The sequence below is a fragment of the Lissotriton helveticus genome, chromosome 4_1 (genome assembly GCF_964261635.1).
Source record: "Lissotriton helveticus chromosome 4_1, aLisHel1.1, whole genome shotgun sequence".
Classification (NCBI taxonomy): Eukaryota; Metazoa; Chordata; class Amphibia; order Caudata; family Salamandridae; genus Lissotriton; species Lissotriton helveticus.
This window is the reverse complement of record NC_136063.1, coordinates 364621168-364639734: the sequence shown is the minus strand read 5'-3', so window position 1 is coordinate 364639734 and position 18567 is coordinate 364621168. Positions and strand designations below refer to the sequence as shown.

Below are 18567 nucleotides of genomic sequence, written 5' to 3'. Positions count from 1 at the left end.
AGCCGTCAATGGCCTCGATGCCCGAACCGGCACGCAGGTGCGTCGTCCAGGAGCCCGTCGGCTCAAAGCTCAAGGGAGCCAATTTGTAGAAACCATCGCAATGGACCGCACACCACTAGCCCCTCCTCCGGATCGCCCCTAGGGACTCTGGAACATGGAGTTCTTGAGTGGTTCACCCATGTGGGTGCAAGTAGGTACTTGTTGAACTAATGATCTCTAGACCCGATACATGTCCCGGGTTTTTGGATATCGCCCGAGACATGGCTCGGGTTTCGGGATAACTTCCCTCATCAGTAGAGAAAAATAGTTAGGGGTGGAAGAGAAGGCCGCCAAACAACCGTCAATGGCCTCGATGCCCGAACCGGCACGCAGGTGCGTCGTCCAGGAGCCCGTCGACTCGAAGCTCAAGGGAGCCAATTTGTAGAAACCATCGCAATGGACCGCACACCACTAGCCCCTCCTCCGGATCGCCCCTAGGGACTCTGGTACATGGAGTTCTTGAGTGGTTCACCCATGTGGGTGCAAGTAGGTACTTGTTGAACTGATGATCTCAAGACCCGATACATGTCCCGGGTTTTTGGATATCGCCCGAGACATGGATCGGGTTTCGGGATAACTTCCCTCATCAGTAGAGAAAAATAGTTAGGGGTGGAAGAGAAGGGTGAACCACTCAAGAACTCCATGTACCAGATTCCCGAGGGGCGATCCAGAGGAGGGGCTAGCGGTGTGCGCTCCATTGCGATTGCTTACACAAATTGGCTCCATTGAGCTTTGAGCCGACGGGCTCCTGGACGACGCACCTGCGTGCCGGTTCGGGCATCGAGGCCATTGACGGTTGTTTGGCGGCCTTCTCTTCCACCCCTAACTATTTTCTCTACTGATGAGGGAAGTTATCCCGAAACCCGAGCCATGTCTCGGGCGATATCCAAAAACCCGGTACATGTATCGGGTCTAGAGATCATCAGTTTTACAAGTACCTACTTGCACCCACATGGGTGAACCACTCAAGAACTCCATGTACCAGATTCCCGAGGGGCGATCCGGAGTAGGGGCTAGCGGTGTGCGCTCCATTGCAATTGCTTATGCCAGGCCTGGTCCTTCCTGGACTGAAAACAAGCCTCCTAGGAGCAGTTTCGGGGTTTCACCCCTCATCAGCCAGGATAGCTTGACGAGCTGGCTCCCCATCAAAGTCGCAACGAGGGAAACAAAGGAGAGGGACATTAGCCCCATCCGTGAATGATGCAGTGGAACTAGTACAGGGGGAGGCCCCTTCCACAGGCCACCGATGAGACTAAGGTCTCCATATGACTTGGGCCCAAAGTGGACAGTTCAATCAAGCTATCTTCCAGGCCTGAGTGGATGTGACACTTTCTGAGCCGAGAGGGGATCGTTAACTGGCTGGTTTCTGGATGGGGTTGTGGGAGACGACCATGGGCGTCTGGGCCCATCTAGCCATCCTGATCTAGGATTATAATGGTTGGGGTGGTCAGAAGTCTCACTTTTGAGGTGGAGGGTGGGACTCCAGAGCTTTAAAGCCGTGTACATTTTGTTCTTTTGATGAGGGATGGCAGGCGCCCTGCTGAGTTGGGAGAGGTGAGCAGGTGTGGGTCCGCCTGGCAGGGACACAGGGTGTTTTTTTTCACAGGGTAAGGGGTTAGAAGGGGTTCCTGTTATCTAAGAAGGTTTCTATACTACACAATTCATGATAGGACAGGTTGCGTCACCACCACTGACAGTCACCACATGCCATCAAACACATTGGACCTGTACAGCAAAAGAGTCACACACGACTGCCCCCCCCGCCCGAGGATTTTAATGTTAATAGTATATTACAGAGCGCACGTACACCGTAAGGTTTCATGGCAGTGAGTCTAGTGTGTGCCGGGACCCGCAGAGGACTGTACGCGGGCCTGTGTGAATAACCACGTTTTGAGCAGTCTTCTAAAATCTCGGAGTTTGGAGTTTGTTGCAGGACCGAATCTCCATAGGGAGGGAGTTCCAAAGTCTAGGTGCCAGAGTCGCAAACCTGCGGCCTCCTTGGCGGTGGAGTTTGAAGGAGGGGGTGGTCAAGAGATGGAGGTTAGCGGAGCGGAGGTTACGGTAGGGGACGTATCTGGCCAGGAGGCTGCTGATGAATTGGGGGCTGTGGCCGTGAATAGATTTAAACATAATACAGGCCGTTTTGAAGGCGAATCGTTGGGGAATGGGGAGCCAGTGGAGATTTTTCAGCAGAGAACAATATGGAAGAGATTGTACAATGTGTCAGTATGTTCTGGTAAAAGTATATGATAAATAAGTGGTGTTATGCAACGTTTCAGCTAATCCACAATAAAAAGAAGTTTGAAAAAAGAAAGAAAACAGTACAAAATTAAAAATGAATAATTATATAGTAATTCCTACACCAGATTTCTAAAACAAAAATGTGTTTCAATCTACAGTGTTGAACTGAAGTTGCTAGCTGTTTCACAAGGAACATGGAACTTTTGTGCAGGTTTTCTATTGGAACAAATAAGCAGACACAGCTGACTAGTTTTAAATCCAAACTCCGCGTAGCAGGGGCATTCTGCTTCATGGCACACTTACAGCTCTCTTAATGGAAGATCTGATATTTACATGTCAAAAATGTTTTGATATTATTGCAGTGATAGCTGACCCACAATATGAAATGGCCTGTGTTTTGTTCTCACATGAGGATGGCTAAAGACTTGCTGCAGGCCACACTTTGTCTTTTACTTTTGTACCAGGTGTACAGTTTGTGCACGTTACTGTGGCCTTAAATAAATGTCAAATACCCGAATTAGTCTGCTAAAAATGGTCAACATTTTTTATGAAAGGTGTAAAATGCCAGCAATCTTGGACCATAAATGTAAAAGTCTTTGGAAGAACATGCAAAAAAGAAGACTTTCTGCAGTTCTGTTTACTGCTTTTTAATTAGGTGGCATTAACAGCTCATTGGGTTGGGAAAGGACAGTGCCCAACAAGTATTTCAATTCGTACAGAACCATGAGCTGTATCATATTCCTGGATCCATTGGAGACATCCATTTGCTTGTTGCATAAGGGATTCTCAGTAACTATGTTTGCATTGTGAATCTCAAATTACGGTTGCAAAAAAATCTTATTACCTCCTTGAATGAGTACATTGTATAAGTTCTGTATTCAATGCTTGGGAAAATATAAAGTGTTACCATAGTAGACAGTTCTCGTTCAGCATGACATATGAAAAAATGAAAAAATGTTTAACAGCTACGTTTGAGTGGATGACTAACAATCACCTCAAATATAATTCCGGCAAGACGGAAATCTTGCCGTTTGGAAATGAAAATCTGTTTTCCCCGAAGCACTGGTAGCCTGAGGATGCTGAAGTTCCCCCTACTACCATCTCCTCTGCTCGAAACTTGGGCATCAAATTCGACGACCAACTGTCCTTTAACCACTTGGATGCTAAGCTTCCTGCTGCACTTCAATGTAATTTCCATTGAAATGAATGGGCACTCCATGACGAGTTACCCTTGTCATTAGCATCCAAGTTTAAACAGCAAGCAGTAGCCGTAGCTGGCATGTGTTTTCACCTAATTAAATCCTTGAGGAAATTCTTTGATCTCCTCCCTCTGCCAGCTAGGAAAACGGTAGCAGTTGCGTTAATAACCTCGAGGATGGACTACTGTAACAGCCTATACGCTGGAGTTAATAAGTCCATACTCCATAGGCTGCAGATGGTCAAGCACGCAACTGCCCGGTTTGTACTACGGTGGCCCCGCAAATCATCTGCCTCGGCAGCTCTCAGTGCACTGCATTGGCTTCCAATTGGCAAAAGGATCTTGGAGGGGAACTCCACCTATACCGTCAGTTAAGGTCAGAAACTTAGGCATAGTTTTTGATGAGAAACTTAACTTTGCAGCACATGCAAACCAAACGGCTGCCAATGCCTATCACAAACTCAAACTCATTAGGAAAATAATCCCATTTTTATCTGATAGTGCGGGAAAAACAGTGGTTAGCACACTAGTGCTCTCATCCCTGGACTACTGTAATGGTTTATTTGCCAATGCACAGTCCAGGGTGATCTCCAAACTTCAAATGATCCAAAATGCAGCTGCCAGAGTACTTTCAAGGACCCCAAAATTTAAATCTGTCAGCCACATCATTAGGAGCTACCACTGGCTGACAATAAAAAATCGTATTAAATTCAAAACCCTCTGTTTAACATTCAAAGCTATTCATAACACGGGCCCAAGATTCCTGCAAGAGCAGCTCTCCATCTACTACCCTGCAAGACAGTTGAGATCGATGCAACTACAGCAGTTGGCAGTACCCCGCACCAGAACGGTTACCTGGGGAGACAGGCGTTTCACAGTATCTGCTGCCAGACTCTGGAATTCGCTCCCGTTAACCATACGAATGGCACACTCCCTGTTCCAGTTTAGGAAACTGGTGAAGACATGGCTGTTTAACCAGTAAGAAATCCCTGCCTCTACGCTTAATCACCCAGAGACCCGTCTAAGCAATTCACTCCCGTTAACCATACGAATGGCACACTCCCTGTTCCAGTTTAGGAAACTGGTGAAGACATGGCTGTTTAACCAGTAAGAAATCCCTGCCTCTACGCTTAATCACCCAGAGACCCGTCTAAGCAATCTTAGCGCCAAGACGCCTACGGGCATACGCACGCGCTCTACAAGTTGTATTAATAAATAATAAATAAATTTAAGATCCTTCTGATCACTTTGAGAGCCTTCCACCAGCAGGGACCGAAATATTTGTCCAGTGGCTTCAAGCGGTATCATCCTACCCGCAGTTTGAGATCTGCGAGCCAAAATCTGTTAATAGTTCCCAGGTTCAAATTGTCAACTAAAGGAGGGAAATCTCTGTTTGTCCTGGGAGCTAAGGCATGGAATAAGCTTCCGCTTTGCCTTCGGTCATTGTCCCATGAAAGTCATTTTAGGAAATCCCTGAAAACCTGGGTGTTTTCCCTTACAGATGCTGCTTGTAGGGCACTAGTGTAATGTACGCGTTTACTGAATGGCTTTTTTCCTCCAACCTAAATCATCTGGGTTGGTAGAGCACCAAGATACTCCTTGGAGTGGTAGTAGCGCTATATAAGTGACTATTACATTACATTACATTTACATTACATATTTCGAGAAGACCTCTTGGAAGAATGACTTGCTTGTCTCAAGCTTGTCTCTTGCCTTCTTGTGTTATTTTAACATTTGTAGTTTTCATGGAGGAGATATTATTTCAGTTGGCAGATCTCAGACTGCACCTTGGCCTTCCTCACCAAGGGCGGCACTCCATGGAATCATGCGCACTGCAGCAGTTCAGGGGGCACGTTCCTATCTGAGGGGTCGCATTTATTGTAATATGCATGGTAGGCCGTCAAGCAGCCATAATCAGGGGACAACAATGGGAAATGTTTGATAACGTTACCAGGTTAGGTCCAACAGCATTTTTTTGTTAGCCCAAGTACGTATATAAATACACTGTTAAAGCGGGCAATTCCGTAATGAAGGTCGGGGTTTCTCTCATTGGTACCCAGATCTGCAGAGGGCACATGAAGTGTCTTCTTTTGGGCCGGTCCACAGAGGAGCACAGCCCAATGATGAAGCATGCCACCCATGGGTGGGTGATGCTTGTGCTCCCCAAAGTAGGCTCTTCATTTGACCTCGGGAGACCTGGGTACCAAGTAGAGGAACCCGGGCCTTCATTATGGAACTGCACACTTGATTGTTTAATTGCTTAATTGGGGAGTTTGGGTGCTGGGCAGAAACGTCTCTTCGCCCCTCTTCTAGTTATCATTGCATATATAAGGTGGCAATGCTCAGAATGGGCTTCTTCACTCTTGAATGTGGTGAACACCAACCTGCACTGACTTGAAATAACTGTATGTTATTGGCTGACCTTACAGGGATACGGCTACAATGGACAAAGGACGACTGAAATTGAAGCCTTCTGTGGTCTGTACACCCTGAGAAATCCATACAATATCTTTAATGAAGGTTACTATTCAGCAGGAGGAGAGCCCTCTGGACCCATCTCTTTGACTTCTACCAACCAGGTGCGTTTATTGCAGGATTGCACAGTTCATAAGACAGGTTTAACACGTCATTTTCTGATGTCTGTACACACATTTGTAAATGAGTTCCCTTTGATAACAGTGTCCCACACCCTTCTGGTAATTTAGGTTGTCGGTATATTTATGCCAGACTAAAGTACATCCTACTTTTTGCTCGATATTTTGGCTAGATCGATAGTTTAGCTCTGAATACTTTTTGAATACTTTTATATTTTCACATCCTTTTATTAAGCACGTTGTGTCTGCCTATGGATTATTATTGAATTGCTTGGGCTTGCATTGTTTTCGCTCATTCAGCCTAATTTCACAGTGTGACATAATACAGTAGTGTCGTAATCAGTTAACATTAGGAAGCTGGAAGAGACACACTCAATGCAATACTGACATGTATTGTTCCTTTCAATGCGTAGTAAACACAACTGGAAAAAAGCTTCAAAAGCCCCCAAAAATATTTCTAAGATGCATTTTATAGAATAAATCAAGCCAGCAAGTTTAGGATATGCGAAGCTTGTGCGTGGTTTATAAGTAATCCCAGATATTTCCCTTCAGATGCATGGGCACATTATGCATGCTATCATCTGCATGCGTAACTGCATGGAGTATGTAAAGACAAAACATTTAAATCCCTTTCCTCGCCCAAGATAGCCGTAATCTACGCCTCAAGGTTAGGAAAATAACGCATTCAGGGCCCGAATCACAGAATGAACTTAAGACTAAATCCTAAACTTACTACTATTTGGTATTCACAGAATGCACTTACTACTTTCGGTATTCACAGAGTGAACTTACTACTTTCGGGATTCACAGAATAAACTTACTACTTTCGGTATTCACAGAATAGATTTAAGGCTACTAACTCTAAGTCCGAAATCGGGGAGTAAATTCCGGCCCGGAGGCGGAGCTTACGGCCCGGAGGCGGAGCTTACGGCACGGAGGCGTAGCTTCCGGCCCGGAGTCGGAGCTTGCAGCCCAGAGTTGGAGATTTCAGCATGGCAAAAATCCCCACCTCCGAGCCGTAAGTTCCGCCTCCGAGCCGTAAGCTCCGCCTCCGGGCCGTAAGCTCCGCCTCCGGGCCGTAAGCTCCGCCTCCGGGCCGGAATTTACTCCCCGATTTCGGACTTAGAGTTAGTAGTCTTAAATCTATTCTGTGAATACCGAAAGTAGTAAGTTTATTCTGTGAATCCCGAAAGTAGTAAGTTCACTCTGTGGCTACCGAAAGTAGTAAGTGCATTCTGTGAATATCAAACAGTAGTAAGTTTAGGATTTAGTCTTAAGTTCATTCTGTGAATCGGGCCCTCACACATTATTTTCTTTTGCATTTCTTTTTCTGAAAATAAATATTACTTTCATACATTTCGCAACTTTCAACACATGATCTGTGAAACCTGAACACTTCTACCTGTTCCAGTGAAGCCTGAATAATTAATTAAGGGCACAGTAAACAGAGCAAATGCCTTTCTAGAGTTTGGCAATACATTCTGATAATATTTTGAAACTGTTGAGCTTTTTCGCCATGCATGTCCCTGGCCACATCCTAGACACAATCTATCAAGGCCGTCCTTTACACAGAGTAGAACCTATTATACTCTGGGTATGTATTCTTTGTATAAATTTCAATCAGTCATTTTGAAGCGCAGCAAACCATCCGTGAGGGTCTCAAGGCGCTACCTGCTTTGTTGCTGACTTGTGCATTCGAACTGCCAGGTATTGAACGCAGGCATGTGAAAAATTTCGTAATATTATAGTTTTACGACTTGCAAGAAAATTATACCGCAATATATTACATTTCTGAGTGCAGTTCACGATTGCACTCAGACAAAATATTGTGAGTCAGTGCAAATAATTAAAAAAATAGAGTAACATTTTCTTAATATGATTATGTATTAATTTTGTGAGACCCACTGTTTTTTTTAAAACCAGTACTCTATTGTGATGGTACTGCACATGTTGTGCTGCCCATAAAGAACTTCGTAAAATCCGAAGCAGCATGCTACGAGGAGCGGCCGACCCCTTGCCTCCTCTTTCCTTTGTAGTTCTGGCCCAGAAACAGCATGTGCTGTTTCGCCAGTCACTTGTAATTATTAACATAATCCATATATATGTACACCCACTTAGAGGGGGTTAGATCATGCCTCTTCATCCCCTGGCCTATTTAGCTGCCATTCACATTTTGGATTTACCCAGCACAGCCTAAAGCATGATAGTATGGGTCAGCCCACTTCACCTATCGGCTCTTGCACAATGAATCACAGTATTTAACCTGGGCACATGTACACTTCTTCATAAAAAGAAGTGCATTTCAATGCCAGGGCTGGAGGGACAATATATTTAACTTTCACTGTTTTCCTTGTATTATTAGTGATCCTTGTGTTTCAAAAGTATGCATTCAGGTTTCAGTAATATAAAGAAGGCTGCAGTGCTCTTTCTTTGCACCAATAAGAATAATATTTCCCTGTGCAATGAACCCAAAGTGTATATATATATATTTATACACTTTGGCTTCATTACACGGCTCTTTTTAAGCTGCACGTATGCTAATAATTGTTGTTCAAATGTTACTATTTTACATTTCTGATTTATAATCTGCGCATAAGCACTTTAATAAGGATTTGTCAATATTTACAAAATTGTATTATGTTTTCAATGAGAGTGTTTGTTTACCATTTGCAGACCATTGATGTCGAAACGTTATACTAGATGAACTTTAAAATGGCGCCTGCCCTCATTGGGTTCTACCTGGGATCTGTATTATACAGTCCTATCTCTGTGGCTATGTTTGAGTAACGATTGGCGCGAAAAACACAGGTGATCCTTCTTTTAAATTTCAGAGCTGTTTTACCGTTAGGTATCAGTGAGCAAGGGCACGGACGTGCCCGAAACGCGTCTGACGACATGCAGCTTTTTATGCACTAAATAAAGCATCACGAAACTGAAGTCTGACTGGCGTATTTTTGCTGTCTACGTACCTGTCTGTGCTCGAGGCACCTTGGAGACAAGTCGGATTTCACATATATATATCATCCTGTTAGATTTGAGTGCCGCGTTTGACACCGTCTCCCATGCCATCCTGCTGTCCACTTTGAAATCTGTGGGTATTGATGGTGCCGCCCTGGCCTGGATTGCTAGCTTTCTCTCTAATCGTACTTTTCAAGTCTTTTCTTCCTCATCTGTCTCCTCTATCTTTTCCTCCCCTCACGGTGTGCCCCAGGGGTCTATTCTCAGCCCTCTTTTTTTCAATCTCTATGTGAGACCTCTTGCTTTTTTGGCAGAACAAGCAGGCCTCACAATCTATTCTTACGCAGACGATACACAAATCGTCTATTCGCTATCCACTAACAAACATCTCCCTACGTCCTCCTTACAGTCCGGGCTGGAGCAAATTGCCAACTGGATGCACAGCCATAAATTAAAATTGAATGGCGATAAAACGGAGTTACTTCTATTCGGCCCTCTCACTTCGCTTTGGGGCCCTCAACATTGGCCTCATCAGATGGGTCCCACTCCTACCCCTTCAGCCTCAGTTCGCAACCTTGGGGTCACTTTTGACAACCAGCTGTCTTTTAAGCAACACGTGGTAAAAGTCTCTGCCACCTGTACTACCATCTTAAGGTGGCTGAGAAAAATCAGGTGGATGCTTCCAGCTGATACCCTGAGGATAGTAGTCCAGGCCCTCGTCACCTCACGCTTGGACTACGGGAACATTCTGCTTCTGGGTGCCTGTAAAGAGGTAACAAAGAAACTTCAGGTGGTCCAGAATGTGGCAGTTCGACTTCTTTGTAACTTGCCTGCTAGGTCATCGGCCTCTATCCATCTGCGCAAGTTGCATTGGTTACGCATTGAGAGCCGAGTGAAGTTTAAAGCGCTCTGCATAATGCACCATATTAAAATGGGTAAAGCTCCTGAATATCTATCTTCCCTAGTCCAGCAGTATGTTCCGTCCCGTACATTGAGATCTTCTACACAAAACAAGTTTACGACCCCGCGGGTCAACAGAGCTAAAATGGGCGGCCGCTCGTTTGCTCTATTGGCACCCTCTCTATGGAACTCTATGCCCCAGTCCCTGCGTTCTGAAACATGTTACCTGTTATTCCGCAAGGGAATAAAGACCTGGCTTTTTAACACTTAATTTTGTATTTCACTCCCCCCTCAACTCACTCATTCTCTGTTTATCTTTAGCGCCGGGAAACCTTCGGGTAGCTGTGCGCTCAATAAATATAATAATAATAATAATAATAATAATAATATATATATGTCAGAAATGCCGCTTTCGAATTGCGCTGCAACGAGTCTCGCCAGCCAACAAAAGAAACTCGGACACGGACCAAATGGGCTCCTGCTTTTCCTTTTATTGCAGAGGTACTGTCAAAGACGTTTCGGCTCAACGGAGCCTTGTTCACATGTATATATATATATATATTCACTGAAAAAACCATAGGTTTCACACCAGTTATGGTTAGCTGAACATTGCACTCATACAAAAACATTGAAATTCCCACGTTATAGTTAGTTGGACTCACTATAACTCGCGCGCTTGCAATCCACTGCTGATGATGTCACATATTACATCATTCATGACATGGTCAGTGACATCACTGATGACATCACTGATGACATCTCAAATGACATCACTGATGACATCACTGATGACATCATCCAGTGAATGTGTGTTCTTGTAAAGTTAAAATGTGTTTAACATATTGAATAATGAGTGTATGTATGAATGTCTGGATGAAGGATTTAGTAGCTGCGTGACTGACTGTATGAGTGAGTGATTAAATGTGTCTTACTGAATGCATTGGTTAGTGACTAAACTGTCTGAATTTGTGCATCAGTATGTCTGTTGTTGTGTAAGCTGCTGCATGTGTTGATCAGTAGCTATATGAGTGGCTATATGGGTTATTGATTGGCTGTCCAAGTATTTGAATATGAGGGTGAGTGTGTGTGTGGGTGGCTGGGAGGTGGGTGACTCTGTGCATATATGTGTGAGCAGTTGATTCATTTGGTATATGGGTTCAAGAGTGCATGTGGAAGGAGCTGTATGGGTGGTTGACTGTCTGCATGGGTGTGTTGGTGAGTGAATAGCTATCGCAGTGCTTCATGTCCAAGTGAGTACATATGTAAAAGCAGTGCATGTGAGAGTTGGCATATATAAATGACTAAACATCAGAGCCTGTGATTGCGTAAGTGACTGTATGGATCAATGTGTACTTGTATCAGTGATTGTAAAAGAGAGTAAGTATATGTATAAGTTTGAATAAGTAAGGTTTAGTGTGTATAACTTTGTAGTTGAGGAAATGGGAGTGTGATTGATTCTTTGCGTAACTGACTAGGTGTTTGAGTAACTTTGTGGATGAGTGTCAGCATGTAACTGTCTGTATAGGTGTATGAGTGGATATGATAGTGTTCTATTGATGAGTGACTGTATGTATGAGTGATTGTATGGGTGAATGAGTGGATGTGTGTGTAGACCTAGGAATCAGTGAGTGCGTATGTAGTTACGGGTATTGGTGTGTCAATAATTTCAGGAATGGTAGTTTGTATTTAACACTGGGTGTATCAAAGGTTAGATTAGAGTGTGAGGAGGTGCATCATATTATCACATGGAGGATGTCATCAGTGATGTTGTCAGTGATGGTATTTGAGATGTCATCAGTGATGTCATCAGTGATGTCACTGACCATGTCATGAATGATGTAATATGTGACATCATCAGCAGTGGATTGCGGGCGCGCGAGTTATAGTGAGTCCAACTAACTATAATGTGGGAATTTCAATGGTTTTGTATGAGTACAATGTTCAGCTAACTATAACTGGTGTGAAACCTATGGTTTTGTCAGTAAATTTCAAAGGTTTTTTAAATGCTAATTCCTAACTATAACGAGTGTGAAACCTATGGTTTTTTCAGTGAATTTCAAAGGTTTTTTAAATGCTAATTCCTAACTATAACAATTGTGAAACCTATGGTTTTTTTAGTGAATTTCAAAGGTTTTTTAAAAGCTAATTCCTAACTATAACGTTTGTGAAACCTATGTTTTTTTCAGTGAATTTCATAGTTTTTTTAAAAGCTAATTCATTTGTATATCGACTTTGTAACCTACGATTATTTTTTTTGTTAGCTGTTTTTTACAACAATTAATTATATTTAAAAAAATATATATATTTGTTCAATGTATATATTTTTTTTAAACATTTTTTCCTGGTGCGCGCACCAGTAAGCTCTCCCGAGAGCGCACCGAGAGCGCTATTTCTGAGTTCGGAAAAAAAAATATGTATGAAAAGTAAATAATAATGGAAGACATTTAGTACCATACCTATAAAAGCAGTATTTTTGATTTACGAAATGAAAATGATTTTGCATTTCCGTAAAGCTATCAAAACGTCACTCAGGCGCACCGCGTAAGCGCCCCCGAAAGCGCCTACGTTCGCGCCGCGTAAGCGCCCCCGGAAGCGCTCCGGTGCGCGCAGCGTAAGCGCGTCAAGTCATGTGACCTTAAAATAACTCTTTTCGTTGGTTGCTAACAGTTATCCCCACCCATTTCCTTCACTTCTTCTTTCACTTTTGTGACTGCAAGGCCTGTCTTTTTGCTATCAAATCTATTTTGGATTACCATGGCTGCCAGAGCATCCAGCAGTGAAGATGACACAGAGGGATTTATTCATGAAGAGGTTCCTCAGCTGAAGATAAAAGAACACTTCATATGGAAGTTGTTTTCCATTCCAAATGATCAGAAAAAAGTAAATGCTCCAAAGGTGGAGTGCAGGATTTGTCACACTGTCCTGTCACGGGGTGACCCCACCAAGAAATATTCATTTGGAAACTCCACTATGATTCGCCATGTCGAGAGGAGGCACCCCCAGAACTATGCCCGGGAGAGTGTCAGGGCTCTGGCACGAGAGGCTCCCAGTGATGGGGCCTCTACTTCAACCGGAGGACCAACTACATCAGTGAGGGGGAGATCACAAGAGCTGATTCCTAACATTCAGCCTGCTTTTAATAGAGGCGTTATTAAATGCAGAGATTGTGATCAGCTACTTTGCTATGGGGAACAAAGTGTCCTGCTCATGGTTCGAGCATAGGAGAACCATCGCTGCCATTCCCAGCCCTAATTTATTTTTATTTTTTTGGTCCTGTTGAGCAGTTTCCCATTCCCTGTTTTTGTTTTTGTTAAAAAAAAAGGAAAAAAGAAGAAAAAAAAAAGTTATTTTCGGAACTACCTCCAATTCTCATCAAAGAGCTGTATTCTTAAAAAAATGAAAAAGAGTAAGTGAAGTGGAGTGCATTGAGAGAGGAGAGGAAAATGAGTGAGAAAGAAAAGAAAGGGACGAGAGGAGAAGGGAAGTGAAGTAGGGGGACTGAAAGAAGGTGAGTGTGGGGAAGGAGAGTGAGGAGAAGGAGAGTGAACATGGGGAATGTGGATACGTGAAGAAAATGTAGTAAAGAAATGGGGGTGTGGAAGGGTAAGAAAAGAGCAGTGATGTTTAGGAAAGAGTGGAGATACAGACTGGATAAAGACAAGTGAGTGTGAGACCAGGTAAGTAAGGCAGTGAAGAAATAGAGAAAGTGAAAGAAAAAATAAGAGTAGAAGACTGAAGGCCTCATTTTTGCACCTGCCTCACAGCAGGCGTAACACTGACGCAGGCCCTTTAACATGGGCCTGGCCCCATGTGAAAGGATGCATTGCTGGGGTTGCGTCACTTTTGTAACACACTCCAGCAATGCATCACTTTTGTGCTTACAGATACGTCAGAAATACTGACGTATCTGTAACTCCTTGCGACATAATGCGTCATACATTAAATATGACGCATGAGTAGAAGACTGAAGGCCTCATTTATGAGGACATGTGTCACTTTTACGCCACCGGTGTGTCACTTTTTGTGACGCACCAGTGGTGTAAAAATTGCACCCTGTTGAGTCATATTTACAAAGTGACACATCTACGTAGATGCGTCACTTTGTAAACCCTTGCACCACATTATACCTGCGTCAGGTGTAATATATGCAAAGGGGGCGTATTGACGCAAGAAAGGGTCGTAGAGGTGACGCAGTGTATTCTATGAGATTTCACTGCGTTACTTTCAGGACTCCGTTGCGTCAAAATTTTGCACCTGCCTTACAGCAGGCGTAAGACTGACGGAGGCCCTTTCACATGGGGCTGTCCCCATGTGAAAAGATGCATTGCTGGAGTTGCGTTTCTTTTGTAACACACTCCAGCAATGCATCACTTTTGCGCTTACAGATATGTCAGAAATACTGACGTATCTGTAACTCCTTGCGGCATAATGCGTCATAAATTAAATATGACGCATGAGTAGAAGACTAAAGGCCTCATTTATGAGGCCATGCGTCACTTTTACGCCACCGGGGCGTCACTTTTTGTGACGAACCAGTGCTGTAAAAAATGCACCTCGTTTAGTCATATTTACAAAGTGACGCATCTAGGTAGATGTGTCACTTTGTAAACCCCTGCGCCACATTATACCTATGTCAGGTGTAATGTATGCAAAAGGGGCGTATTGACGCAAGGAAAGGTCGTAGAAGTGACACAGTGAAATCTATGAGATTTCACTGCGTCACTTTTAGGACGCCGTTGCGTCAAAATCTTGCGTCTGCCTCACAGCAGGCGTAAGACTGATGCAGGTACTTTCACATGGGACTTGCCCCATGTGAAAGGATGCATTGCTGGAAATTATTTGAGGGTAATAGAGAAAGAGTGAGAAAAGTGGAGTGACTATATTAGAAGACAGAGGATTTGAGAGAAGGAGTTATTGAAGTGGAGTAAGAAGAGTAAGAGAAAGCAAAAGAATGAAAGAGCAAAGGTTGGGAAGAGAGAGGAAGGTAAGTAAAGGAGAAGGTATCAACAAAGGTGAGTGTCTGAGTATACCTAAGTTATAGGGAGTGAGCTTGACAGAAGACGAGTGAGAGACTAAAGAGACGGAGAGAATGAGGCTAACAGACAGAGAATGAGGCAAGAGGAGTGTAGAAGGAAAAGGATAGAGGGAGTAAGACAAGGAATTAATGAAGTGGAGTAAGGAGAGTAAGGGAAGTGAAAAGAGTGAAGGAGCGAAGGATAGAAAGACAGAGGAAGGAAAGTAAAGGAAAAGATCTGAAAAAAGGTGAGTGTAGGAGTATGGCTGAGTTATAGGGAGTGAGCATGATAGAAAAGGAGTGAGAGAATAAGAGGACAGAGAGAATGATGGTAACAGAGAGAGAATGAGGTAAGTGGAGTGTACAATTAAGAGGACAGAAGTAGTAAGAGAAGGAGTTAGTGCAGTGGAATAAGAAAATAAGGGGAGACAAAAGAATGAAGGAGGTACGGAAGGAAAGATTGAGGAAGCAAACTAAAGAAGCAGGTCTGAAAGAAGGTCAGTTTGGGAGTATGGCTGAGTTATAGGCAGTGAGCGTGACAGAAGAGAATTGAGAGACTAAGGGAATGGAGAGAATAAAGCTAACAGAAAGAGATTGAGGAAAGGGGAGTGTAGAAGTAAGAAGACAGAGGAAATAAGAGAAGGAGTTAATGAAATGCAGTAAGGAGAGTAAAGAAACAAAGAAGTAAGAGAAGACAGAGGAAAGAAAGTAAAAGAGTAGGCCTGAAAGAAGGTGAGAGTAAGAGAAGAGTGTGAAAAAAGAGAGTAAATGTGGGGATTCAGAATAAGTGAGGCAAGCGCTATAAGGGAACAGAGGTGTGGGAATATCAAAGAAGAGTAGTGAGGTTATCGAAAACAGTATAGAGAAAATAAATATTGTACATCAAACTTACCTTATAAGTAATGTCAACTTAGTTTTATATTTTCATTTAAATTTATATCTGTGAAAGACAAAACAAAATAAGTTACAATATTTATAATATATATTTTACAATACAAGAGACAAAGTAGGAGATTAACAAGGGTAAGTGAGGGTGAGTTAAGGGCAGGGAGGTTGATGAAAAATGGAAAATAAAGAGGGAATAAAAGCAAGTGAGCTTGAGACAAAGGAAGTGAAGGAGTGAGAATATAGAGGTAGTGAAGGAAAGAGTGACAGAAAAGAACTGAGTAAGAGAGCAAAGAAAGGTAAGGAAGGGAGTGTGGGTCCTTTTTAGGGAGTAGGCATGATGGAAGAGGAGTGAGACAGTGAGAGGAGCCAGAGACTGAAGCTAAGAGACAGGCTGTGAGGGAAAGGGAGTGAGGATGTGAGAGGACAGATGAAGTGAGAAAAGGAGTGAGTGAAGTGTAATAAGGTGAGTGAGAAAGGGGAATTATTGAGGGAACAAAGAAAGGAAACAAGGGGAAGGGGAGTGAACTAGAGTGACTGGCAGCTGGAAAGTGGTAGATGGGAGAGAGGTAAAGAGCCGTGAAGGAGTGTTTAATGAGAATAAGTGAGGAAAATGGAATAAGGAAAGGGAGGTGAGGGAGAGTCAAAAAAGGCCAGTGAGGGTGAGTTAAGAAGAGTGATAGAGGGTGGAAATAGGTAAGTGAGCATAAGAGAATGGAAAAATAATATATATTTAATAATAGAAAATACAAAATAATTTCAACAACATGTTAAATGGTTTATTTTCGCTGTTCTCAGAATATATTGAATTTCACTTAAAACAGTGACTTCAATAGTACTCATCATATAACAGCGGGCAAAAAAAACCACAATCAAAATGATTGTGTTTAAAAAACGCATTGAATAATTTCTTAAATAATGTACATTTTTAAAAAGCATATCTAAACTCACTTTTGATCCATCCACTTTTCCACGAGGCCAAATAGTATATGGAAAGTCCCTTTCTATGTAAATTAGTCCACTGTTTTCTTAATGTCTAATTTACCCGACTTTCTGAAAGAAAAGCTCGAACATCTTTTACATTATGAAACAAGAGTTTTACTTCCATCTCCAGCTTACATTTTATAAATAATTTCTATAATACTCGCAGCACACTTTATATAATAAACATATACTATCTCTATGAGAAGTACATGTTTTTTATTACCTTCATCACTCTCATTCAGAAAGTAATTTTGAAGAGCAATCTAAGTTATATTAACTGCTGCAATCTTCATAGGCCAATTACCTTCCCTAAAATTTCGGTTGTAAGAACAGTAGGTAAGAATTTAGTAAGTCAGAAGGCAAACGTTGTTTGAAAGTCAATTGAGTATCATTACAGAGCTTCCAACCTTTTTCACATTTTAAATAAGCTGTGTAATGTCCTGATGTTGTTGAAGGACCATCATGGTAAATAATTGCTGCAGTTGTAAAGGTTCTGCCTGAAATTGATAATTGAGAAGCCACAAATTTTTTAATTAATGTTGTCAATTTAGTCCCATCAGGTCTACATCGTTGGAACATTAAAATAACATACTGTCCATATCTTATTAAAAATAAAGTTGATAGCATTTCAGATTTACATTGACTACAGACCATGTTTGATTTGCTGCTCTAACTAGATTATTAAAAGACACTGATTTGCAGTCTGGTAAAGTCAAATATATAAATCTTTCAGTGTGTACTGTAGTACTACTTGAAAAGGAGCAATTGTCAGTCATGTTGCCATTTATAAGAAAGGCCAAAAAGATTTTCTACATCTACTCCTTCATCTTGTAAAACAGCAAGCATATACATTAGAAATTCCTGACAATCTTGCTGAATATTCTGTGAAAATTGATTTAGACCACAACATATGTCTAAAACCTTTCGAATTTCAGAAACACTTTGTATTTTTGTTCTATCACTGCTACATTTCCCAAACACAGAATTTAATAAACAACAAAGTGTTTGATCACGATTTTCAGCAATCTGTTCTTTTACAGTTTGGAGAAAGAAAACAACATTAACCACTACATTAGCATAGCAGTTGACATCAGAACTATTTTCAAACTGAAATCCAACAACATCTTTAACTGAATCCATTTCCTTTCTGCTTACAATTACTGTTTCATCTACTTTTTTCTTTTTGCTACAACTTCACTACAATTTTTCTCATTTCTTCTTTTTCGGCCTACCACACGCTTTTCAAACAGAGGATATTGAGGTAAATTTGGAGCATACTCCCTTCTTAACCTATTATATTCTTTTACACAATTTAGATCTGCATTAATCTTTGTCTCATCAAAATCAATCAAATACAATCCAGATAATGTTCTGACTCGAGATAAAGCAACATATGCCATGCCCTCCTTGAACACAGAATTTCCAATGTTCACCAAAGCACTATCAACACTTAAACCTTGAGATTTATGAATAGTTACTGCATATGCTAAAGAAACACGAAACTGTTTTCTGCGGACATATAAATCTTTCAGTAGCAAAAAGTGAGCAGAACAACGACTGATTTGTTGTACTTCTTCAATACCATCAAATTTAATTTTTATAATTTCAATTCCATCTCTATTTCGGTAATTCACAAAATCCACAACATGACCCATTGCTACATTTACTAAACCTTTTTCCACATGTAATTTACGTCGTAAAATTATACGACAATTTAAAGATGCATACAGAGTCTTTTCCATACCAGCAGTTTT

The 18567-nt window shown here is 42.1% G+C and overlaps 1 protein-coding gene across 1 annotated transcript in view; it reads left to right on the top strand.

The window, feature by feature from the left end:
• The window catches only part of LOC144828000 (fibrocystin-L-like), a 1506874-nt gene that overhangs the window by 511663 nt on the left and 976644 nt on the right, over positions 1 to 18567 (top strand). Inside the window, exon 21 of the mRNA XM_078686147.1 lies at positions 5908 to 6057. Coding sequence (XP_078542273.1) covers positions 5908 to 6057 — 150 coding nt within the window. The remainder of the gene's footprint in view (positions 1 to 5907; positions 6058 to 18567) is intronic.